The 26,108-nt window shown below is 41.7% G+C and overlaps 6 protein-coding genes across 8 annotated transcripts; 5 read left to right on the top strand and 1 right to left on the bottom strand.

The window, feature by feature from the left end:
- On the top strand, positions 1–1,785 carry LOC141837505 (inorganic phosphate transporter 1-6-like). The gene has a single exon (XM_074724888.1). It carries the CDS (start codon positions 37–39, stop codon positions 1,783–1,785), a length of 1,749 nt encoding a protein of 582 aa, XP_074580989.1. The 5' UTR covers positions 1–36.
- A 652-nt stretch (positions 1,786–2,437) lies between these two features.
- LOC141837951 (OVARIAN TUMOR DOMAIN-containing deubiquitinating enzyme 12-like) lies at positions 2,438–9,168 on the top strand. 3 transcript variants are annotated; one of them, XM_074725325.1, is made up of 11 exons: positions 2,438–2,650; positions 3,807–4,223; positions 4,301–4,470; positions 5,002–5,075; positions 5,287–5,341; positions 6,574–6,648; positions 6,743–6,816; positions 6,922–6,970; positions 8,258–8,342; positions 8,708–8,764; positions 8,870–9,168. In XM_074725325.1, the coding sequence occupies exons 2-11, from the start codon at positions 3,902–3,904 to the stop codon at positions 8,935–8,937; spliced, it is 1,029 nt and encodes a 342-aa protein (XP_074581426.1). In that variant the 5' UTR covers positions 2,438–2,650; positions 3,807–3,901; the 3' UTR covers positions 8,938–9,168. The 3 variants fall into 3 exon arrangements, with proteins under 3 accessions (XP_074581426.1, XP_074581425.1, XP_074581427.1); XM_074725324.1 differs by having other exon boundaries at positions 3,790–4,223; XM_074725326.1 differs by having other exon boundaries at positions 2,438–2,660.
- A 2,698-nt stretch (positions 9,169–11,866) lies between these two features.
- On the top strand, positions 11,867–13,012 carry LOC141841546 (uncharacterized). Its single transcript, XM_074729712.1, has 3 exons — positions 11,867–12,021; positions 12,115–12,244; positions 12,335–13,012. Exons 1-3 carry the CDS (start codon positions 11,886–11,888, stop codon positions 12,876–12,878), a joined length of 810 nt encoding a protein of 269 aa, XP_074585813.1. The 5' UTR covers positions 11,867–11,885; the 3' UTR covers positions 12,879–13,012.
- Positions 13,013–13,459: 447 nt separating this feature from the next.
- On the top strand, positions 13,460–15,287 carry LOC141841500 (uncharacterized). Its single transcript, XM_074729673.1, has 4 exons — positions 13,460–13,776; positions 14,351–14,412; positions 14,740–14,844; positions 14,941–15,287. The coding sequence occupies exons 1-4, from the start codon at positions 13,560–13,562 to the stop codon at positions 15,073–15,075; spliced, it is 519 nt and encodes a 172-aa protein (XP_074585774.1). The 5' UTR covers positions 13,460–13,559; the 3' UTR covers positions 15,076–15,287.
- Positions 15,288–15,904: 617 nt separating this feature from the next.
- LOC141837504 (putative indole-3-pyruvate monooxygenase YUCCA9) lies at positions 15,905–17,278 on the bottom strand. The gene is made up of 3 exons (XM_074724887.1): positions 16,634–17,278; positions 16,207–16,578; positions 15,905–16,126 (listed from the first exon to the last, which is right to left on the bottom strand). Exons 1-3 carry the CDS (start codon positions 17,276–17,278, stop codon positions 15,905–15,907), a joined length of 1,239 nt encoding a protein of 412 aa, XP_074580988.1.
- Positions 17,279–22,261: 4,983 nt separating this feature from the next.
- Positions 22,262–25,694, top strand: LOC141841011 (uncharacterized). Its single transcript, XM_074729128.1, has 2 exons — positions 22,262–25,069; positions 25,145–25,694. Exons 1-2 carry the CDS (start codon positions 22,342–22,344, stop codon positions 25,555–25,557), a joined length of 3,141 nt encoding a protein of 1,046 aa, XP_074585229.1. The 5' UTR covers positions 22,262–22,341; the 3' UTR covers positions 25,558–25,694.
- The last annotated feature ends 414 nt before the right edge of the window (positions 25,695–26,108 follow it).

The following is a 26,108-nucleotide window of genomic DNA, read 5'->3' as shown; positions in this document are numbered from 1 at the left end:
TAAAGAACCAAGAGGAAGACGTACCAAGTGTCAAGGATGGCGCAGGAGGAGGAACAGCACCAACAGCCGCAGAATCTCCAAGTGCTGAGCGCCCTGGACGCGGCGAAGACGCAATGGTACCATTTCACGGCCATCGTCGTCGCCGGAATGGGATTCTTCACGGATGCCTACGACCTCTTCTGCATCTCCCTCGTCACCAAGCTCCTAGACCGCATCTACTACCACGTTGATGGCTCCCCCTCCCCGGGCTCCCTCCCGCCTCACGTCTCCTCCACAGTCAACGGCGTCGCCTTCGTCGGCACCTTCTCCGGCCAACTATTCTTCGGCTGGCTCGGCGACAAATTGGGCCGTAAGAGCGTCTACGGCATGACCCTCGTCCTCATGGTCGTATGCTCCCTCGCCTCCGGCCTCTCCCTCGGCCACTCCCCTACCGGCGTCATGACCACACTCTGCTTCTTCCGCTTCTGGCTCGGCTTCGGCATCGGTGGCGACTACCCGCTCTCTGCTACCATCATGTCGGAGTACGCCAACAAGCGCACCCGCGGTGCCTTCATTGCCGCCGTCTTCGCGATGCAGGGCTTCGGCATCCTCGCCGGCGGGACGGTCGCCATTGCCGTTTCCGCAACGCTCGACCGCCTCTTCCCCGCTCCTCCATACTTCGTCAATCCCGCCGCCTCCACCAGTGCCGCCGCCGACTACGCCTGGCGCATCATCCTCATGTTCGGTGCCTTGCCAGCGGCTCTCACCTACTACTGGCGGATGAAGATGCCGGAGACGGCGCGGTACACCGCGCTGGTGGCGCGCGACGCGAAGCGGGCGGCCACTGACATGGCGAACATCCTTAACGTGGAGGTGGAGATCGAGGAGGAGCAGACAAGGGTAGAGCGCATTACGTCGAATAGTTTCGGGTTGTTCTCGAGGGAGTTCCTCCGTCGCCACGGGCTGCACCTGCTCGGTACCGCATCCACCTGGTTCCTCCTCGACGTTGCCTTCTACAGCCAGAACCTGTTCCAGAAGGACATCTTTAGCGCCGTAGGGTGGATCCCCAATGCAGCCACCATGAGCGCTCTCGGCGAGGTCTACCGCATCGCGCGGGCGCAAACCCTAATCGCACTCTGCGGTACAGTGCCTGGTTACTGGTTCACGGTGGCATTCATCGACGTGCTCGGCCGATTTGCGATCCAGGTGCTAGGATTCTTCATGATGACTGCCTTCATGCTCGGTCTCGCTGTGCCCTACCACCACTGGACAACGGCCGGGAACCACGTCGGGTTCGTCGTCATGTACGGGTTCACCTTCTTCTTCGCAAATTTTGGTCCCAACAGCACGACCTTCATCGTGCCGGCGGAGATCTTCCCCGCCAGGCTGCGATCGACGTGCCACGGCATCTCAGCAGCGGCGGGGAAGCTGGGAGCGATGGTGGGTGCGTTCGGTTTCCTGTACCTGGCGCAGAACCCGGACCCAGCGAAAACGGACGAAGGATACCCACCTGGGATCGGTGTGAGGAACTCGTTGTTCCTGCTCGCAGGCTGCAACCTTCTGGGAATGGCGTTCTCATTTCTGGTGCCAGAATCGAAGGGCAAGTCGCTGGAGGAGATCTCCGGCGAGAACGAAGGGGAGGAGGACGTGGCGGCGGCGGCTGGGTACCACAACAGAACCGTTGCCCGTCTCAGTGTAAATAGATTACTATTGGCTACTCTTCTGGGGCGTTGTCGATACAGATTACAGAATATAGGATCTCTTGTTAAATTTCATTTCCCCTTTCTGCAAAACATGTTCGTGTAATCGTCGTTGAATAATTGGTTCGAGGTGGTTGAAGTCTTCAAAAATTTTTCCCCTTTATGGACCCTTCGACGTGATTCAGGGAGATGTTTTTAGTAAAATATTTATTTGGAGATAAAATAAAAAAAATAGAAGATATCTCCCGTTGTATACTTCTAAATTTTTACATTTCAGTCAAATAAAATCAACAAAATATGAGTCAAACCGAAATTTAGTTTTTTTTCTTTTTTCTTTTAAATTTTTAATTCCTTTTTCCGATCCGAATTCCGACGGGAAGGAATCAACGTGACGTCGCGATGACACCGCCCTATCGAAGTCTGAACCGGCGCGGTCTGACTCCGGTCGTCAGAATTTAATTGCAGCAAACGCGTCTTGCAAGTCGGTTCGATCTGCGTGGGGCCGCTGGATTCCGCGGCGAATCGCTCGCCGTCGATGAGCCATCCTAGGGCAGCGCCTGGCCTCCGGAAGCGGCCAGCGGTAGCGGGCCCCGTGGCTGACAGCCCTTAGTCGGTGGCCGTAGGGCGGAGATTCCGCTCGTGATAGAAGCAAACAGAGAGCCGCAGCAGCGCTCTCCTCCTCCCTAAGCAGGCAGACACCCGCCGTCCTACATCAAACCGATTGACGCCGCATCGAGGGGAAGTGCTCGGCTTCGGTGAAATGAAAGGACGGATTGAAAAGGAGCCAGCGGGCGCGCCGCTCCAATTGGGATTATTTAATCCGTGACGTCCGCGAGATTCCTCTCTCTCTCGCTCTCGCTCTCGTCTTCTTATCTATCGATCACACTTTCGCCCGCTTGCTCGCTTCCCTTTTCTTCGTGGCGACGCGAAGCCGCTCACTTCGATCTGCATTCGGTTCGCTCCGTTCTCTTGTAAGTTCTCGTGAGCCAAGGCGATCTGATTGAATTTTTGCACGATCGCACATAAATCTATGGAATGTGGATTTGGGATTGAACATTTGATTTCTTAGCCTCCGATTGAGTTCGATTTTCTCTTTTTGATTGATCTTACTCTTGATTGCTTGTTTTGCCACGCGGTATAATTCAGCTGGATTAGATTTGTGCATTTTGTTCTGTTCGTTCCTGCGCTAATAGATCTTGTATTCAGCAGTTTGTTGTTGTTCGATATTATCAGAATCGGCCGGCATTTGGCACAGAGAAGGTGATTTAGTCAGGTTTTGAAAATAGATTTGATTGGATCCTGTGCTGTCGAATGGAGTTTCTGTCGTAAGATGAACTTGTTGGAGAGTCGTCCCTGTTTAGATGCTTTCAGCGCCCTCGTTGCCCTTTTGTACTTGATAAGTTGTGATCGACTTGGGAGTACAATTACTTTTTAAAACAATTTCATTGAGGCTGCTCGATGGTTTTTTATGGATAAAAAATGAACCAATTGACCCTTTCTGGCTGATTATTTGCCCTGGCAATGACACTTGCACTGAAATGTTCACCCTTTTAAGCTTCTACGTTAGTATTTGCATTCAGTTTGTATTTTTACCTCTACTGAAATGGGCTTTTATGAATTGATACTGCTAGAATATTAAAAATGCCCAACTACTTTAGTCTGATCAATAATTAAAGAATCAAACTATGGCTAGATTCTCAAGCGACCATGGCACCTCTAAGATTTAAATGAAGACTTCTTTTTGCAGCTCTAAAAATTGATACTTTAGTAAATAAAAAGATCAAACTTTGTTTGCATACACAAGTCAGCATGGCACCTTCAATATTTAAATTGTTATTATTATTATTATTTTGTTATTCTATTATTATTTTGCAATTCTATAAATTGATACTGCTGGAATAGTAAAAATGCTAAACCACTTTAGTCTAGTTAATAAATAAAAAAAATCTATTTGTGCATTTTTAGATGAATTAATTCCATTTGATAACTTAGTTTAATTTCATTTACATCCTACTGGTAAAGGTCTTTGCATATTAACAACAGTATTCTCAATTTCAGCTGGTGGTTCATATTTGAGTAGAAATTTCTCAAGCTTGACACCAATCTTTAGGTTTCATTCTGATGCAGGTTTGAATGAGTAGAAAATTCTCAAGCTTGACACCACTCTATTTGGCGCCATATTGGAACATTTTCCACTGGCAGATAGTAAATACTTATATCCAATGATTATGTACGAGCAAGATTCTGAAATTCATCGCTGGGGTCTCGACTTTCTTAATTGTGACCTGTTTTCTCCATACTGTGGAGTCAACACCCAACACGATCCTGATCTCTATGATAATAGTTATGTTGGACATGCTCACATTGGTACAGAATGTACGGTTGTCGAGTACGATGAGATTCTGGCACATGCTCTTCAGGAAGAACTTTCTCAACTTGCTGTTGCTGAAGCTTCAGGCTCTGCTCATGCAGAAGATGAATGCTTGCAAGTATCAGTTCTTACACAAGATTGGTTTAGACCCTATACAAGAAATTACATTTCAGGTTAGGGAATGACTATAGTTGGTGGTGATATAAATATTAACACGAACTTGTCATGGTGATTTTTCATCCATAATCAGGGAATGAGGGTAATCATGATGATGACGAGGATACAGAACCCACCAGCTCATGTTCTAGTCCTGGAGAGAACTCTAATGAAGAGGAGCGATGGACATTAGAATTAACTGATGAATACTTGGAGATTGATGGTGAAGTTGGTAAAAGGTTGAACCAAATGATCTCAATTCCTGTAAGTTGCATAATTTATTAAGTAAATTTGTAGAAGCATCAAGCCTAGAATAACAATCACTAGTCTGCACCATATGATTGTTTGTTTTTATCCTTGCAGAATTCAAGGGTGTGATTTCACAAATGCAATTGCAGAAATCAATTTTCAATTTGTAGTCTATTAAATAACAAACAGAAACTGTAGCATCGATTAACAACTAAAATGATGCTTGAACATAATTTCAGTGAAAATAAAGTTTGACATGAGTTTTCAATCGAAAATCTTTAGATAGCATTTGCTTAATATTTAGTTACAGTCGTTTAGCCACTATGGTATTTGAATTCTGGGTCAGTGCCCTATCCTTGGTTGATTGTGAATGAAGACACTAGTAAACCACTCGTGATTGCCACTCATTGATTTTGTTCATTATTTGTTAAGATTTTGTTATTTTTCCATCAAAGAAATCAAGCACTTATTACATGGAAAAGACTTGTCATTTTCCTCTTTTACTTGTTATGAACCTTCATATTTATTGAAGCCTGGCCTTTTCAGCATGTTCCTAGAATTAATGGCGAAATTCCTTCAGTTGATGAAGCCACATCAGATCATCAGAGGCTTATAGACAGGTACTCCTAATTTGAAACAATACTTAGATGAATCTCATCGCAATAGCTGTCAAAATACACTCATCCATATACCTTATGATGAACATATTCCATGCATAGTTCCTGGAACTTGTAACTACTGGATTTCTGTACATACTTCCTGGAACATTATATAATTATAAACTTTTTCTCTTCTTTCTTGACATTATTGTTTTATTTTTTCCAATTTCAGGTTACAAATGTATGATTTGGTTGAGCTGAAGGTTCAAGGAGATGGAAACTGTCAGGTTAATACTGGAATCATTGTTCTTCCAATAATTCATTGTAGGTGCGGTTGACTGGAACCATTTTTTGCATATATATATATTAAAAAGTTAATCTAGTACTCAAGTTAGTAACAAGAACAGTTACCTCAGTCCATCCAAACACAAACTCATGTATTTTCTTTTAATACTTTTTAACCATCTTTAGATGAATTTTCTCATTTTACCTTATATAGGCATACCCTTAGTTCACAAATGATAGCATTTCTTTCTTTTATTTCCCCAATTAATCCACCTGAATAAGCAATGGTGCTACAGGCTTTGTTTCTTGAACACTCAAAATTGGTTGAATAAAACATAGTTGATTATTTTAATGTTATACAAGAATTATCAACTAAGTAATTTATTTAAGGGGCATATTATGATAACAGAAAACCTAGAACTCTTTAATTACACAAGGCTATTCTTAATAACCAAAGTTGTTGATGTTTTTTTTTTCAAAAGACAATACAGATTGGCAAAAGTGTAGGTCCATACAATATTCCCAAGTGCGGAAGAGTGTTGGAGATTATGGTATTAATTAAAATATATTTTGATGAACCAAGGGAAAATCTTTTAATATAATGTTATTCTGATTGTTGAGTAATCTAGTCGACGAATCATTCCATAGAACTTTGTTAGAGTTATTGGAGGAGAATAAGAAATGAAAGGAATAAATTTATTGGTTTCATGTCCCAAAGCTTGACAATAGATCATTTTCATTTAATTAGACAAATAATGGGAAAACATACAAAAGAACAAGAATTTGCCCATGATAGTCCCTAAATAATTATTGTGGTGAGTTTTCAAGATAGGAATATCCATTAATTCGTTGATGTGATAAAAGAAATGCAGCAAACTATTTTCTACAACCATAGTCTATGTCCAGGGTTAGCTCTAAATGCCCTTGTGTTGAAGCACTAACTCTTGTTATAAAAGAATTCAAGTCAATTAATTAAATTTGGTCTCATATAGCCTAAATAGAATGCTCAAATGTCTACCCAATGCCATTTTCTCTCTCCGTTATAATTGTTTTGTGTCCAGCAAGTAAATTATCCAGAATTTTAGGACCTACCTTCTTAGTAATCAATATTAATTGTTGTCATTCAGCATGTATGCTTATGTTCTTGCTATCCTTTCATCTTACCATTTAGTAAAAAGGTACCACCGCCTCTTTTTTAATGGAATTGACATGGGTTCAAATTTGCATCCTCTAGTTCCGAGCATTATCTGATCAATTCTATCGGTCACCAGAGCACCACAAATTTGTGAGGCAGCAAGTTATTAACCAGGTTAACTCTCTTATTTTTCAATAATAAATTTTGGTGTTTTGATCTGCTACTTCATGTTTCACTGTCTCAATTTGTATGCTCAATTTTTTTCCAGCTTAAATCTCACCCCGAGTACTACGAAGGATATGTACCGATGGAGTATTGTGACTATCTTAAAAAGCTGTCAAAGTAATCTATGTTGATTAGGCTTAGTCCTCATTCCAAAATGTTGCAAAGTGAACACATAAGTAGTTCATGTAGTTATTTCTCTTATCGTTTTCATTATTGTACCAGAAGCGGGGAGTGGGGTGATCATGTCACTTTACAGGCTGCTGCAGATTGGGTACTTTTTCACATTCATTTATCTTATTTATTATATTCCGTTTAACCACCTGTTTCTGGATTTGTTGTATCTGTTTTCTTCATCCTTGCAACAGTGAAATCCTGATGAATGTAAACTATTGTGTTATTAGTGGGAAGGGAAACTTATGGCTTGGTTTTTCATCAAGTATAATGCTTATGGATCAACAATCTCTGCAATGCTAGTTGTCTTTAAGGCTGTAGAAATAGAAATATACCTGTATCATGGATTTACTGATGCTATAAACAAGTCATGCCGAGTCAAACTTTGTGGTGTTCAAGCTTGTTTGATGAGGTAACCAAGCTAAGCCAAGCCAAGCCTAAAATGAATCAAGCCATTAAAATGATTGTTCAAGCTTGGCTTGACTTCATTTTTATGAGCTTGAGCTTGGTTCAAGCTTAGCTTGAGTTTGGTTTGTTTAGATATTATCAAGTTCTCAATTCAAGTTTGTTTGATTGTTTGAAACTTTTACATTTTAAACTTGTTTGGTGGATTATTGAGCTTAGCTTGAGTTTGGTTTGTTTAGATATTATCAAGTTCTCAATTCAAGTTTGTTTGATTGTTTGAAACTTTTACATTTTAAACTTGTTTGATGGATTATTGAGCTTGATAATATAAATTTATTTGTTAATTTCAGAAGTTTTTTTTTGTTTATTTAGCATGTTGATACAAATTTTATTGATGAACATGGTTCACGAACATTGTTTATGAACATTAACGATCTAAACACATATGTTCAAGTTTGTTCGTTTAATTTATTGTGTTGTTCAAGCTTGTTCATTAAATTGATCTTGTGTGTATTGAACGAACAAAAACAAACTCTTAGCAAGTCGAACACCAAGTTTGTTCACGAACGTGTAATATAAATCTTCTAGATAAATCATTATTATTCGGATAAATCTTCTAGATAGTTTTTGCAATGTGTAATATAAACCAAGTGATCTGAGTCGAGTCTGTCATTAAGGAGAGAGACTTCTATTGGCTGCAAAATTTATGTTTCTGTCTGTTTTTGTAGTGTATATTAAGCACGATTGGCAAAGTTATTTTTACCTTACAATCATTTAAACTGAAAAGCTTTTTGATTAATTGTTCTAGCTATGATAATAATGCTGTAATCCTTCTACTGCTCTCTAAGAGTTTGTCTCAATCTAGATAGTTTAGTTGGTTAAGTCTGCTTTTCTTCATGCAAGTTGGATGACATAGAGTCCACTATCTGTTGCTTTCATTCCTTAGTCTATGATACTTCTAATGAATGGTTTTCTTTTGTAGTATGGGGTCAAAATTTTTGTAATAACATCATTTAAGGACACTTGCTACATAGAGATTCTTCCCAGCACTCAGAAGTCCAAGCGAGGTACGTTGCCTATGTTTTTGGACAGAAAGCTTTAGTGAAATTTATCCCTTTTTTAACCAATTTCTATAATAGTTATTCAAATAAATAATCAGAATTGTTGAAATATATATATATTAATGTGTAAATATATTCCTTTTAGCTTGTTTGAGTCGGTTCTCTATTCAGCTAGTGGATGAGTGACTCAGAGCTTTTCCAATTCTATATATACATCTATATCGATTAATTTATGATTGTTGTAATAGTTATGTAGTTGGGTGTCGGCTAATATCTATACTGCCGACCTAGAATTTTTCTGGAATTTTTAGCTATGGTTTCCACTTTATATGTTTAGAGCAACGCAATTAACGAAGTCTCATCCAATGCAGTAATCTTCTTGAGCTTCTGGGCTGAGGTGCACTACAACTCGATCTATCCCGAAGGGGGTAAGTGATTTATCTCCTTTAGCTATTGAAACTTGATCTAACTGAATCTTATCCCAACTGGAAACGAACAAACGTCTTTTCTCATCCCTGTTTGTCTCTCTCCAGATCTCCCTCCCTCGGATTCGGATATAAAGAAGAAAAAACGATGGTGGCAGTTCAGGAATAAGCATTAGATGAACATGCCGTGGCCTTGTGTTCCTGGGAAATTACAATTCAACGGCGAAACTTATCAAATTTGGCCGGCGGATATGGATCGTTGCTTTCAATACTCGTGTCTGATACTCTATTGATGATATCGTCTTCCAAATGGTTCGTGGTATATGAAAAATATGGCATTAGTCCACGAAAAGGATAGCTTATTGTTTAATTAGGATATTAAGGGTATGCAGTTAGCTTATCGCTCATTCCTGCATGGTCAAGTTCCACTTGAAAAAAGGAAATAGACAAAAAAGTATATCATCATTTTTTAAAACTTGCTTATATATATTGGAGAAGGAAATATCCTTCCGTTTGCCTGAATCTCCAGCGATCTGATGCGGATCGTACGGTGGAAACCATGTCGCCGGATTAATTGGGCCTTAGATGCTCATAGCCTGGCTGGTTCCACCCAATTCTTATTGGCTAGAATTAATGGTGTACAAGTGATATGATTAATTTTCCATCAAAATCAATTTGTTTGATCTTTTGTTTTTTTTTTTTTTTTGCATCGAAAATTTTATTTTAGAGTTTGTTTGCACTTAAATGACCATTTTAGAGATTTATACATAAAAAAAAAAAAAGAGAGAATAGAATGAAAGAATTTGCATGCAAGAATCACATTAATTAAGACTCTTTATTATGACGTTACATAGTCTTGAAATGGGCGCAAATGGCAGGTCCCTTATTTGCCGGAGCGTGCTGCGGCCACTGAAGCTGCCAGACATTTTGAGCAGATCGAGGGACGCAGAAGTGCGACAGCCACTGCCTTCATCAAAATTTTCTCCTCCAATGTTCCTTGGGATAATAAAAAATTATATATTTATTAGAAATAAATTTATACATTGATAAAAAGAATTACATTGTCACTTTAGAAATTAAACTAATTATCGTGTTTTTCTTGTGCGCTAGAGAGAAGATATATCATTAGTTAAATAGAAGGTTAGTCTATAACTTTTATTGCAAAAGATGAAGAGTCACTAGAATTTTGCATTTGGTTTTCATATCTTAAGCATATCAATTTTGATTTAACTAATTAAGTTGATATGATATAACTAAATTATCCTCAATTCAATCATAATTATAATTATTGCGGTCCTAATCAAAATAAGAATGTGATCATCTGCAATCGAATCTTCACAATATACACTTGTCATTTATAATCATATATCCCAACTGATCTATCCTCCAAATACAGGGATCGAACTCATATGATCATGAGCTATATATGCCTATCAAGTTAGCTGGAAATCAAGAGCCCTAAATAGTTTTATTTTTTTTTCTCACCTGCCTGCCATGCATGCACCACCACATTGTGAACAATCTATTTGAGCTGGCTTCTACAGGCTTCAAAGGAAACCACAAGCTAGCTAGCAAAATAATAATTGTAACTATCCTCCATGAGCTAACTTTAGTGATAATTTTATAGTCAATTCCTATCCATATCTACACTTAGATATTGAAAATTATCAAGCTCGATCGATTGGGTTCAAGTCAATTGACACTATGAACTAAACGGCTAGATTAGATTTAGTCTAGTTCGTAGAAGCGATCGAGTAATTAACACTCAACATCTTCGTTAGAGAACTTAAGTTGGGTTGAGGACAATTAATGGAAATTAAAAGATTCAACTAACATTAGGGTTTGCTTAAAATTAAAGATTAACATGCATGCCGCTGCCACTGGTTTATTCTAATTCAGTAATTAAAGATTCCACATGAGAGATTATAGTGATGAACAGAGAGAGAGAGCCATCCTCCATATCAACCCAAACCTACCCTAGATATGATAGTAAGCAGTCACTTTTCTAGTTTAGACTTGTTGGGAACCTACACTAAACTCGAGATCAATCTTTTCTTTGGACATGCATGCATAGAATATATAAATTCCAACTCACGTTTATTATTATATATATAGAATAAGCATATAATAGAAGTGTGATCCTTAAAAAAATAAGTGTAGTAGACTTATGTCTTATCTATATTGATTACTAAATTCATGGTTAGGAATCCATGATAAAATAAAGCTTTTTGTCATTTTGCCAACAGTTTCATATTGAAATATATATTGTACATAAGTTTAGATATGTGTGTATGTATATTTATATATAGGACTTGGATTCTTTCTTCTCCAAAAAATATTTTGAAATACAATTTAACTAAAAATGAATGTCAATTTCCTTGTTATGATGTTGTTTAGGTGGGAAATATCAAGTTTGGTGCCTAAACTTATAATCATGCAATAATTAATGATATGGACATTGATTCATATATTTAAACACAGAATAGGGTCAATGTTTTTAGGTGAATAGAGCAATGTTAACTTTGGCATGCATGCATGATCACTTGGTTTCAGTAACATTATAATATATATCTACCTAGATATGTAGATAGGGTGCAAACACAAGTCAGTGATGCAGCTTTGTACACGAGCATGTATAACAATTATAAGCACATTTAAAGTGGACGTACACCACACCACCTGATCAAACCCTGAATTCATTGCCATGACTTGCACATTTACTGTTCTAATTGGTGGAAGAGAAAATATGTGTAGCTGGGGAATTAAGACAAGGAAGCCAAAACCAAACTAGGTTTTCTCTTTCCAGGATTGTAGGTCCTCCAAAAGTATAGGTACTGACTTGCTTCTTTAAACAAGCTAGCTCATGCCAAGTCTTTAATTTTATAAATACCTGACATGCGCATCGAGAAACTGGGAATTCAAATAAATATATAAAAATTTAACTGATAGAAAGAAACTTGACAGCCTATACTTTGTCTTGTTTAGCCTTTCCACCCACTATATCATGCTTATCTCAGTGTTGGATCTGTCCAGCAGTGGCACAGCATAATTCTTCTAAAGCTAGCTAGGCTTCCTTTCTACAAATCTAGTGGAGAGAGAGAGAGAGAGAGAGAGAGAGCTTAATATGGGGAGGGCTCCTTGCTGTGACAAGGCCGATGTGAAGAAGGGCCCTTGGTCTCCAGAAGAAGACAGGCAGCTGAAGGAGTACATAGAGAAGCATGGCACTGGAGGAAACTGGATTGCTCTCCCTAAAAAAGCTGGTAATTAATATATATTCATATATATAATCATGTACGTCTTTGTTGTTGGTTTTGCTCTAATTTAGTTTTGTGTTTAATGATTCATCTTTTCAGGGTTGAGGAGGTGTGGAAAGAGTTGCAGGCTGCGATGGCTCAACTACTTGAGGCCAAACATAAAGCATGGGGACTTCTCTGATGAGGAGGACAGAATCATTTGCAGCCTCTTCGCTAGTATTGGAAGCAGGTGAAATGATATATCACCCGATCGATCATTAATATTAAACTATGATTAACTACATGCTTAATTGATTTCAATGCGAAAAATGACATGCAGATGGTCCATCATTGCCTCTCAGCTCCCGGGAAGGACAGACAATGACATCAAGAACCACTGGAACACCAAGCTGAAGAAGAAGCTACTTGGCCTGCCACCATCCCACAGAAACAATAAGCAACTTCATCACCAAATCAAACAGCAGCAGCAGCAGCAGCAGGCACATGTTTTCCCTGCTTCATGTATATCATCTTCAGTAATTGCAGAGCAGCTGGATCCGGGCATGCCATTACCACTGTCGCCCTCTCTTTATCTCTTTAACTCTGCTGCCGTGGATTTCAACCCTAGTTGTGTCCCTCGAGGCCCAGAAAATGACTCCATCGTCAGTCGCAATCTCATCAATTTTGATCAGCAGAGCTGTTGCAGCTCATCTGATGGCAGCAGCTATGGCTTGTATGATAGCTTCTGCAGCCAAGTCTTGGGGACTACTGCTGCTGAGAAGCTGATGCATGGTGTCGGATTATTCAACTTTGACTTTGAGGATGTGAAACCTCATCATGCATATAATTTGGACCTGAGCTTCAGCAACACGTACCATTACTGAAGCTAGCTAGCTAGCTGAGTAGCTAGTGTATAATGACAAGATCATGAGATTGTATCATTCCTTCTTTTCTCATTTTTTGCCTGAGTGGGGTGTACTGAGATTGTGAGATGACGTTTGATCTGTGTGTGAGAGTTTGCCGCTTGCTATATATATATATATATATATATATATATATATTTCATAGCTTTAAATCTGTTCTACTGTTCTGTAATCAGGGATGCTAAGTTGCATGTTTCGATATAGTACTACGTACAAGATTTTAATAGTTAGGCCACATGGATGGATGTTGGGAAGTGTATAGATTAAACTTGTCTTGTTCTTAATTTGCTTTTGTGCTGTTTAATTAATTAAGCTAATTCGGAGCTAGCTGATTAGTATTTCCAAGTGCGATCTCCTTAATTAGTAATTAAGTGAACGCCAATGTTTTGGTTTTCTCGACGATCCATCTTCATTTGAGGGTCAGTTCTATTAAGGAGGGCATGGGCTTTCGGGAAAACTTGGGCCGGCCCAGTTAGGTCTACTAAGTAAAGATCGAAGATCCAAAATCTTCGCCGTTCATCAATCCAGAGCGAATCTTAAGGAAACGATCAAGCATATGCACTAGAGTAATAGAGCAGCAGGCAGTAGCTATCCGCTAGTTGTGCGAGGTCAGGCCTCAGGGATTCTCCTCTCATCACCAGAATGGCCGCCGCTGCTTCATCGGCGATCCGCCCGGTCTCGTTCCTCCGCCCGCTGCCGCCTTCCGGTCTTACAGCCACCTTCAGGTCCTTCCCAGGCCTCCTCCGCTCTCTTCCTCGGCTATTACCCCCGCCAAGAAGCCTCCGGAGTTTTCTCTACCCACGGCGTCGACTCTCCCCCGTCGTCTTCGTTTCCGCCGCCCAATCCAATCTCTTCAAGGGTTCGTTTCTCGATCCACGCATTTCTTTCTTTTTCCCTATTGTCATCCTGATCCATCCGGATAAGAATTCGGCATTTTCTGCTTTGGATCGCTTTCATGTACAAAGTTTACGACTTTTAGAATTTATTTTAAAAAAATCAACTTTTTCTGTTCCTATATGAACAAGTGTCCCATTGATAATCTTCCATGTTTGATTGCCTTCTGTTGCATCAGCCAAATTTTGTTTTCATTTAAAATTGAATGGTAATTGCTCGATGATAGCTTTTTTATCAACTGTAGTTATCATACTTCCATGTATAAGTTAGGGCTCCTCGCCGTGCAAATCGCACCAAGAGGTGGCCGCCTCTGGAAATTGATCTCCTCCCCCTCTTTTCTCTTCCTTTAATTTCCTTTCCTTTCTTTTCCTTTCTTTCTCATAAACTGAAGCACAGACTAATGGTGGTAACAAATGAACTAGAGAATTCTGCTTTAATGATGCTACAGAATTCATCTTAATCATGAATTACTTCTTTTATTGTTCGAGAGGAAAACTATACTTACACCATCTAATTGTCTCCTCCTTGTTCTATGCCAGTGATTCAGACAGCTTGGAGAATTGGAAGAGATGCGACAGATGCAGGAGCCAATCTTGTGCCTGTAGGCTTTTCTCTGCTGCCATCTTTCATTATGTTACCCCATTTGATTGGTTTATTAACCCAGCTATTATGTTGTAGTTGCTTGCAATTAGCCATCTATCAATAAGAAACATATTGGAAGAATTAGATCTCTCTACACTACAAACATAAAACAGAGCCACAACTTCCTATATAGATGCAATAAATCATATATACATCATACAATATATAAGAAATACGGATAGGGACATAATTTAATTTAATCTCGCTAATCTCGTGTCTGCGGGTTTTGCTCTGCTGTCATCTTTCATTGTGTTATGCCATTTGACATTAAGACTTGTAATTTCAGGATGCAGTTCCTAGACCAGTAGCAAGGATTGGTGTCGCCATTGCTGTCATCGCTATTGCACTTTTTGTTCTCAAGTCCTTCCTATCTACTGTTTTCTTTGTATTGGTATGGTTCTCTAGTCTTCATATTAGTTCCATTCCATGGAAATGAATGGGGTAGACAACAAATTGCTAAATTGACTTGCTGATGATACGCTAACAGGCTGTGATGGGACTTGTATACTTTGGGTTTGTGGCGCTGAATGCAGACGAAGTCTCAAACAGCAGGGAAAGCACTACATCCAGCGAGGAACAAACGTTGGAAGAAGCAAGAAAGATAATGGACAAGTACAAATAGGCGCATGTTTGAGGGGATGGATAACTTGGTATTTTCTTCCTCTCTTTTGCATATAGATAACGTAATTGTTCCATGAAAAACACATCATTCAAACACGATGCCCCTGGATTAAGTTTCACTATTTGAAGATGATGTTCTCATTATCTAGGAATCTATTTTGATGCTGCTCTTTTTCAATTATATTAGAGTCGAATCCTGCGGGTCCTGCTTTTCCTTCCATATCCATTGGTTTCAAATTATAAACCAGCTCTAAAGAAACCTTTCACATAATAGATCTCATGTCTCCCTTATATTGATGAATGCTTGAAAACTCTTAAAGAAATTTTGAAGCATATGGATGCCTGTAGTGTTTGCTCTTGTTGTTAGGGGGCCTTGGAAAGATGAACATGAGCGCCAGTGAGGGGGTTGAGGAGGGAGATGCCATAAGATTTATTTTGTCCTTCGAGAACCAACCATCCATCCATTCATCCATAGCATGATTGTCTAACTCAACACCTTTATTTTCCTTGAGAGCTGGTACGTACAACAATGGAGTGTAATTTGTCTCAGTGAAAGGGACGTAGAAGAGTCGTCCATTAGCATGACCACATCCAGTGATCAACCATGGAAGCATAGAATTTCCCCCCATCTTTCAAACTGCACCCACATAAAAGATTTAAGGCAGAATCTCGGATTACTTCCCTTTTCAAATTTAGTAAAAAAGAGAAGGAAAAAAACATTCTAAACATTGTCATCATAAGTTAATTAATGTCGTATACACAAAAAGGCCACAACTTTGAGCAAAACTTGGGCAAAAGTACTGTGAGATTAATTGTACTGCAATTAATCATCAGTTTCGTGAGGTCCTTCTTCTATGGCAGGCAATCATGTGTTTTGCATGCTTGGTTTCTTCTCTCCAAACTCTGGCAATATCCTCGGCAATCTTCACGGCGTCCATGGATATCCCGGAGAGGCCTCTCCTGGTGAATCCCACAGCGTAAAGCCCTGAGCTCCCTTTCCACCCATTTGGAAATTGAGTCCGAGGAAACCCATCTGTGTCGAAGTCACTCCCCTGTTGATAAAACAGAGTAAGCAAGCAGCAAACAAAAAAGGTTCCAAGTTTGAACACAACTCCAGAAGCTTGATTGTCACCTGTAGCCATGAATGGACGTTGCTGCGATAACCAGTAGCCAGTATGATGGAATCGACGTCGAGGGTTGTTCCATCCACCAGCTCCGCTTTACCATGCAGGAACCTTTTGACACCGGGAACCACTTTGATCTCGCCACTCTTGATCTTTCCCAGCGCGCCGACGTCCAACACCGGCGCCTTCCCCTGCGTGTTCTTGAGCTCGAAAGGTCCAATGCAAGGTCTTTTCAATCCAAGTTTCTCGGTGTTTCCGAGTATCATCCTCGACAACGCGAGCATCACCTTATCCACCAGATTCAACGGCAGCCATTTCATCAAACCGACGGCGAGCTCGAAGGTCGACTTACCAAAGGTCTCCCTCGGCAACACGTGAACCTGTTTTTGTTAGATTTGAGATTGATTTGATGTTGAAAGGTTTAATTTTGCTCACCGAATTGCGAACGACCATGGTGGGGAAGGCATTGTGGAGGCAGAGATCGAGGCAGACTTCCATGCCGGAGTTGCCACAGCCGATGACGAGCACCTTCTTTCTCCGGAAAGCCTCGCCGGACTTATAGTCGCAGACATACATCAGTTGATCGCTGAAGAATTCATGCATACCGGCGATCTCTGGCACTACGCAATCCGCATTCTCCCCGGTGGCCACGACCAGCCACTGGCAGATGTACTCCACCTCTATCGCCGTCCTCCGGAAGCGCACTCGCCACATCCCGCACGTGTCGTCGAACTTGGCGGACGAGACGGCGACGTTGAACTGCGGGTGCAGCTTGAAGTGGCGCGCGTAGGCCTCCAAGTAGGCGATGAACTGAGCCTTGGAAGGGTACTCCGGGAAGTCGCGGGGGAAGGGGAGGTTCGGCAGCTGGCAAAACTGATTGGGGAGGTGGAGCTTCAACCGGTCGTAAGTCCGGTGCTGCCACAGCGAGGCAATGCAGTCGGATTTCTCGAGGATGACGAAGGGCACGCCGTGGTCCCTCAGGCACGCGCCCACGGCCAGCCCCGACGGGCCTGCGCCGACGATCAGCGGCCCGTTCACCCACTTGCGTCGCCTCCTAAACAGCGGCCGGTCGCGCACCATCTTCGGAGATCTCAAAGAGCTAGCAGGATAAAGATCAAGTAGGGAAAGTGAAAGAAACAGAGGGCGGTATAAATAGAAGAACGTTACGTTAGGCTTCTTGTTTCAATCAAAATAATAATATGCTGAGCATGGCAAAGCTTTGAATTACATCCATTAAGGATTTATCATTCTGTTCGACCATGATTAGACGATACTGTACAATATGGAACTCTTGGATTGTCAATGAAGGAAGATGACATGCATGACTATCGCGCGATCTCAGCTAAGAAGATGATCAGTTCTCCTCGCAAGCAAATTCAAACCCACAACAAAATTTGGAGGCCTAACGTGACGTCAAGTCCCTTACATGTACAGTATGAGACTGATGATTTTTATAATCATCTATTCTGTTTTATGTATCACATTCAGAAATGTTCAGAAAAGAATTCTTTGGCATTATTCCTGCCTATCTCTGATTATTAATTATTTCATTATCCAACTCTTTAATGTTTTGGAGATTGTGAAGTATGAATGGTGTGCTTATGGGCTTCTCGCCATATTCGCCATACTTGGATGAGGAGTCATGATCAAATAATTCATATCATCAATTAATTCTGCAGGTTGAAGTCATCGATATGATCAGTTACTTACTTATGTCAGATTCTCAAGTGTTTGCATGCATGGTTCCTTATCCATGGCATATATATTAAAACGCATAATTGACTAGATCCACCACCTTATTGGGTTCTTTTATATCATACATGAAGTGACTAGATAGCTTAATCAACCTAAGAGATATGCACATATATAAATAAATTATATCCATCAATGATAAATCAAATCCATCAAACAAACATATGGGAAACTTCTCGATCGGCAAATGGCAATGCACTTCAAATTCTAGCTGGCAGCTCTATGCCAGATCATTTTACCCCAAAAAAAATGGAACAAAATAAAAGAAAGAGAGAAAAGAGTTCCTGTAGAATCTCTAAATTCTACTTCTCTTGAAATCTGACCGATCGATAGAGCTGAGAAAGAGAACAGTTCTTGCTGCTACCAGACAAAGTTCAATCTCATGTCTGCTCCAGTTTAATATAATATATATATATATATATGATCTGCAAATAAAACCTTCATTGGCGAGTCATTTGACAACACTTGCAAATTGCTTTCTGCAATTCGGCAATATTCTAATTGGTTAATTAACTAACATAAGGAATAAGGCATAAGGCACGGCACATTGGTCATGGCCATTATATAAGCTTTAGATATACACACACATTGACACTATTTCCTGTGGTTTTGAGTTCGATAAAATCAATTTAGACAAGTATTTCTAGTAATGGTTAGTCTATTTAGTCATAAGTACCTTATATTTAACTTTATGGAGAAGAAGAACAAACAGTCTCCAATGTGTTTGCATGTGTTCTACAAAGTACAAGTGGGCAACTAATTAGTAAGCTTTGAAATCAAAAGCTAAAGCTAAGTTAGCCTCTCTCTCTCTCTCTCTCTCAATATCTAGTCATTGATTAATCATGATAATTAAGTTAATTGAAAACCAATATTAAGATATTAAGATTTTGTGATTACATGTTAAATTAATTTGCCCAACTCCTAATGATTATATTACATTCAATCAATATGGAGACAGTTGGTAGTTAAATGCCATACATCATCACATAATTTACTAGAGACAAGTTTCCTTGAAACATGTATATGCTATGAGAATGAGATATGTACGTGCATATATCGACATACATATTAAACTTACATTGAGATCTAAAGGTGTAAACTAGTTAGCTAGCTAGCTAGCTAGTCTATATATAAGAGGTTTGAAAATGATAAAAACATCCAAAGTATGATTCGGATAGTTGGTCATGATGAATACACAAGACAATTTATTAATTTGGTCGATATGTAGCTTTAGAATATATATTATGGTTCTTCGTACCATAATATATATGATCAACGCAAATAATTTATTAACTAACCCAATAACCAACATCTAATTATAAGTGGTCAACATCAACCACAATAAAACCGATAGAAATTATATAAATAATTCATGGATTTCCACATTTTAAGCTGGTTAAAATGACTATTAATTAATTTAATTGACATATATATCCACCTCACTTGCTAAGATTAATTGATTACTAAAAATCTACAAACTCCAAGAGACTTGTTTCATGACAAAAATCTAATGTTTGCCTCAAATTAAAGGAAGCATATGTTTTTTCCCCACGCATATTATCCATTTTAAGGGATTTCTTCTAGCCTTCTTGTAATGCCATAAATTAAGAGACTTCATATGGCAATTAAGCTATGGCTGTGAATTAAGACCATTAATTACAACAAATGTAAAGACTAATTTGAGTGAGATTGATGACTATTTGAATCCTCATCAGTTGAATCTAAAGCCCACTAAATAATTAGCCCGATGAAAATATTGGCCTATTTATTTACAGGCCCATTTCGAATTATTGCTATCATGTTATCTTAATTTCTTCAGAAGGCACCACCAACATTTTTAAAAATTCAGGAGGTATTTTTAATTTTGGACTTAAAATGATGATCAATAGACTATGTAACCATATTGAATTTGTGTTTATGTATCGATTTATATATAGATCATAATTTATTATATTTTTTTAATAAAAAGGATAAAAATAATAACAAAAAAAATCTAAGGTAATAATTTGGTAAAATTTTAAATTATAAAAATAATAAATAAATATTAAATGGGCTGTGGTAGGCCCTTGGTGGACCCTGTCAAGCCCACGATGAAGAACTTCATGTTGAGTAGAAGCTAGCACCAGTACAGTTGAGTTAGAAACTCGATCGGGTTCGACACAACTCCGACCGAGCATTAATTAATTCAATCGAAGCTCCAGCCAATCGACTGATTCATTGGGTCGGATTATGAAAATACTGTTTCAAACGTTGATTGTAGCTAGCAGTACTGTATTGTATTAGCTAGTGATGACAAGTTAAAAGCTTGTGAATATTAATACAGGCCAAATTATATAATGAAGTGGCTCGTACATATACACCATCTAGCTCACATGGCCAACACAGCAAATGGTTGGGTGATGATGGCCACAATGAGGAGGAAGGTGCAAAGGAGGAGCCCTTCACATGCCCTCCAATTCATTAATTACCATGGCCATGTGGTGTGGCATGTGAGGAGAGAGGCAGAGAGATATATATATACTCCATGACCACTATAATTGTCTGCAGTAGGTGAAGAAGAGATCGAAGAAGCTAAGGGAACAGCCAGCCCTGACTCAATCATTGCACATTCATATGTGAGGCCTCTGAATCATCTATCTCTATTGTCATGCTCATGCTCATGCATCATGAGTGGAGACTCCACCTTCTCATGATTCACCTTGCTTGTTTATTTAATTAGTTCTTGGAAGAAGGAAGAAAAAAACAAGGATGAGGTGTAATTATTAGGCTTTATCATGGAAGGAGAACAATGTAACATGCATGGAGAGGTTCTGATCTTTTGAATATATATGCCGATATATGTATTCAGAGATGATGGTGGTTGATCATTTGGTTCTTGTTTATTACTTCATCTGTCAGAGTTTGTGAGAAGATTAGCTTAGTTTAATTAGTATTTGGCTGAGTGCATGCAGTAAACTAATTAATTTGTGTGTGGCTGTGGGTGTTTGACTTTGAGTAGGGACAAGGGTCATTGTGTGTGTCTTTTCATTCCTTTGATCGGCTGGACTGGGACTCGAAAGAGGAGATGAGATGAACCAGCTAATTAATGATGCCAATATCGATCATACTTAATTAATTACTATATATTGAGTAAAATGTATGTATATATATACTTAACTCAGGAAGAAGGATCAGATGAATTGATCCTCCTAAAGCACAATCATATATATCCTGACTGAATTTAGAAATACGTACGTACTTCTCAAGGAAGTGACTCTAGAATTTTCTTTCAAATTAATGACTTGACGTACACTTAGAACTTTTCATGATCTAACGGCAGGCAGTTGCCTCTCTTCGATTGAAGATGTCATTCAACATTTGGTTCATTTACAATTCTAATGAATTACATAAAAACACAGTAGGAGCATTTCATAAGTAATTCCTTTTGCCATCTTTTTGTGTCAGCCTTAATTGCATTAGTAGGTTCTAAGTAAAAAAGGACGGAGCCGATCGAATAATAATATATATAGTCATGGACATGCATGGTTGCGTTGGCTTTAAACACATTCTCCCCATGTTTCATGTCGGAACGTTGTTCTCTATTAGTCCAAAGCTTGAGCCCATTAAATAACTATATATATATATATAGTTATATATTAACTTCACAACTAGCTAGCTGTTGCAAAACCCAAGATCTCACGAGCCATGCATTTGTTCTTTTTAAATTTTTATCCCCGCCTTAATGCATTTCATATTTGCTTTAACTTTTTCTCATTAATATTTTTGCTTGAGTTTCACACAAAATAGTATTTGTTCTGGAGGGAATTAGATCATTGAGGTTGTGCTAGCTAGTCTCGCATGGAGAGAAGAGGATTATATTATTTGCAAGTGCCCTTTGATTTCATATCTCTGAAATTATCATATCCCTGAATAATTAAAATTTCAGGAGAAAGGAACAATAATCTCTCATTTTGTGGATCAAAATCTTCTTTGTCTAAATTTGGACAAGGAGATGATTTATTATCTGATCTCATTCTCTTTAGCTGTGATATGGGGCTATAATAAATATCAATGTCGAGCAAAGTTTTTTTTTTTTTTGCTCTTTTTTTCTTTTCTCCTAAAGTAAACACGTTTGAGGATTTCCCTCCCTCTCTCTCTCTCTCCTCGCTTCTTCCTCCGCTCATCTTACACTTCTCCCCTTGAAAAGAAAATTGATAGGCGCTTTGGATATTAAAGAACTGATAGGGGTTAAAATAAAAATGATGTCAAATTAATAAACAAATGAAACCACAAGAATCCATCTTTTCTCCACTACTTCTTCTTCATCCTCCACCTCCGTCGGTTGCATGCAAACGGAGTAGAGGATGAAGCAGGGTGAGAGAGAGAGATAGAGAGAGAGGCAGAAAGCAAAGATGAAGCCGATTGCTCATCATTTCTCCCACTCCTTCTTCTTCTTCTTCTTCTTCTTCTTTGCCTTCGACATCTTCTGCTGCTGCGCTACGACTTCCAGCGCAGCAGGAACTAAAGACGACGAGATCGCCGCTTTGCTCGCTATCAAATCCGGCCTGGTCGACCCCCTACACGCCCTCCGCGGCTGGACCTCTCCGGAGAACCCAGAAGACGACTTCTTCCACTGCAATTGGACTGGCGTCGAATGCAACTCCCTGGGCTTTGTCACCGCCCTCGACCTTTCGCGCCTCAACCTTAGCGGCATCGTCGCCGACGACCTCCGCCGCCTCAGCAGCCTTACCACCCTCAACCTATGCTGCAACGCCTTCTCCTCCTCGCTTTCCGTCTCTCTATCCGGCCTCTCCTCCCTCCGCGAGTTCGACGTCAGCGCCAACGCCTTCGTCGGCGAGTTCCCCAACGGCCTAGGCTCGTCGCCGGGGCTCACAATCCTGAACGCGTCGAGCAACAACTTCGTCGGGCCACTGCCAGAAGATCTATCCAACGCGACAGCTCTCGAGGTGTTAGATTTTCGAGGAAGCTTCTTCGAGGGGTCGATCCCGAGAGGCTACAGGAGCCTACGAAAGCTGAAATTTTTAGGCCTTTCCGGCAACAATCTTACCGGGAAAATCCCAGCAGAGCTCGGCGAACTCACCTCGCTGGAGAAGCTCATAATAGGGTACAATGAGCTCGAGGGAAGCATCCCCGCCGAGTTCGGGAACCTCTCGAATCTTCAATACCTCGACTTGGCAGTCGGGAATCTCAACGGGGGGATTCCGCCAGAGTTGGGGAAGCTCAAGCAGCTGACCACTCTGTTTTTGTACAAGAACAATTTGGACGGAGAGATCCCCAAGGAAATTGGGAATATTTCGGCACTCATGTTGCTCGACCTCTCTGACAACTTGATTTCCGGCAGGATTCCGCCGGAGTTAGCGATGCTGGAGAATTTGGAGCTGCTAAACCTGATGTGCAACAGGCTCACTGGAACAGTGCCAACCGGCATCGGGGACTTGCCCAAATTGCTAACGCTCGAGCTGTGGAACAACTCGCTCACCGGCGCTCTCCCTCCAAATCTGGGACGCAGCTCGCCGCTGACGTGGCTCGACGTGTCGTCGAACTCACTTTCCGGCGAGATCCCTGGAAGCCTATGCAACGGCGGCAGTCTCGCCAAGCTCATCCTCTTCAACAACGCCTTCTCCGGAGGGATTCCAGCGGGGCTGGCGACGTGCACCACGTTGGTCCGGGTGAGGATGCAGAGCAACCGGTTCAACAGCTCGATCCCCGTTGGGCTAGGGAAATTGCCGATGCTGGAGAGGTTGGAGTTGGCCGGCAACGAGCTCGACGGCGAGATTCCCGGCGACATCGCCCTCTCGACGTCGCTCTCCTTCATCGACCTCTCCCACAACGGCTTCCGGTTGGGCCTCCCTTCCAACCTCTTCTCCATCCCCACGCTGCAGAGCTTCATGGCATCTGATAACCGGATCTCCGGCGAGATTCCGGACCAGTTCCAAGACTGCCCCACGCTGGCGGTTCTCGATCTGTCGAATAACCGCCTCGAAGGAGGTATCCCGGAGAGCCTTGCTGCGTGCCAGAAGCTAGTAAGTCTCGACCTCCATGGCAATTTGCTAGCCGGCGAGATCCCCGTCGCGATAGCAATGATGCCGGCACTCGCCACCGTTGACTTCTCTAATAATCTGCTCAAAGGACCGATACCGGAGAACTTCGGGAGCTCGCCGGCGCTTGAGACTTTGAATTTGTCGCACAACAATCTCTCAGGCCCTGTCCCCGCAAATGGCTTACTGAGGACCATAAACCCTGACGAGCTCGCTGGGAATTCGGGACTTTGTGGCGGAGTGCTGCCTCCGTGCCGCTCGGGAGACAGGGAGACTTGGTCGGGGAGTCAAAAGAGTGCTCGATTGAAGCACATCGTCGCCGGCTGGATGACAGGCATCTCGGTGGTGCTGGCCTTCTGCATCATTCTCTTGGGCGCTCAGCATCTTTACAAGAAATGGTACGCCAGCAACGGCAGCTGCTGCGACGAACGCTTCGACGAAGAGAGCGGCGGGGCATGGCCGTGGAGGCTGACGGCGTTTCAGCGACTCAGCTTCACGAGCGGAGAAATCATCGCCTGCGTCAAGGAGGCGAACGTCATCGGAATGGGCGCCACTGGGATCGTCTACAAGGCCGAGCTCCCGCGGCCTCCGCACACGGTGGTGGCTGTCAAGAAGCTCTGGCGGGCGGGCGGCTCTCCCGACACCGCCGCGGGAGGCGGCAGTAGCTCGAGCCTCGCCGCCGACATGGCCGGAGAAGTGAACGTACTAGGAAAGCTCCGTCACCGCAACATCGTACGATTGCTCGGTTACATACACAACGACGTCGACACAATGATCCTATACGAGTACATGCCCAACGGCAGCCTGTGGGACGCGCTACACGGGTCGCAGCAGGCCGGCGGTGGCGTACTCGCTGACTGGGTGGTGCGGTACAACGTGGCTTCCGGTGTCGCACAGGGACTTGCCTACCTCCACCACGACTTCAACCCTCCCATAATTCACAGAGACATTAAGTCGAACAACATCTTGCTCGACGCCAACCTCGACGCCCGGATCGCTGACTTCGGCCTCGCGAGGATGATGTCGAGGACCAATGAATCCGTGACGATGGTCGCCGGGTCTTACGGCTACATCGCTCCAGGTACATGATCAAAACCTCTCGTTTTGCTCTGTTTCTAGTTAAAAGAAAGATTCATCATGCTCTATCCTGAAACAGAGTATGGCTACACGCTGAAGGTGGATCAGAAGAGCGACATCTACAGCTTCGGGGTGGTGCTGATGGAGCTGGCGACCGGAAAAAAGCCGATCGAGGCGGAGTTCGGTGAAGGGCAGGACATCGTGGGGTGGGTTCGGGACAAGCTGAGAAGCAACCAGGTGGAAGAGGTGCTGGACGGGAGCGTGGGCGGGCGGTGCAAGCATGTGCAGGAGGAGATGGTGTTGGTGCTGCGGATCGCGCTGCTGTGCACGGCGAAGCTTCCCAAGGACCGGCCGTCGATCAGGGACGTGCTCACGATGCTCGGCGAGGCGAAGCCGCGGAGGAAGAGCAGCAGTGCCGGGACAGCGGAAAGCAATGTGGTGGACAAGGACAAGCCTGTGTTCACTACCTCACCGGATTCCGGCTACTTGTGAACAGGGACGTTGCATGGCTCCTCATTCCTTGTTTGTATGTAGCTTCATTTCTAATGCATGAGATCAACGTGTTATTGTAAACCTTCATTAGGGATCATGGGGAGTCCTAATTCCTCCAGGTGGTGTAATTACTCATTCTTCCCTATAAAATTTCTTCCAACTTCTTTATTTGTACGCATTGATGTTACTTGTAGTGAAATAAAAGTACCCTTTGATGCTTAAAATTGTTTTCAGGAAAATCAAAGGAAACTAACACGATGCTGAAAAAATCAACTAAAAGTTATTCGATGTTACAGGAGAGGCTTCTCCACATCTTCAACAGGTAGCGTTGTGCTGGCATTGGCATCGAGCTCTGCAGAATCTTCATTTTTCTTAGCCCACAAAACCAGGTAGGGAACCTTCCTAAGCTAAGGAACGGACTAGGCTGAAGATGGCCACCAGGACTGGACCCTTTTTGTTGATAGACCATGTCTGAAACGCAGTGCATGCACCAGGCACAGCCCCATTCTTCCAATTCATAAGAATTAGGAATTAATATCAAGAACAGTGAG

Source organism: Curcuma longa, chromosome 11 (genome assembly GCF_044706935.1).
Source record: "Curcuma longa cultivar G26 ecotype Majalengka, Jawa Barat chromosome 11, ITB_CL_G26_1.1, whole genome shotgun sequence".
In the NCBI taxonomy this organism is placed as follows: Eukaryota; Viridiplantae; Streptophyta; class Magnoliopsida; order Zingiberales; family Zingiberaceae; genus Curcuma; species Curcuma longa.
This window is presented reverse-complemented; position numbering and strand designations above follow the sequence as displayed.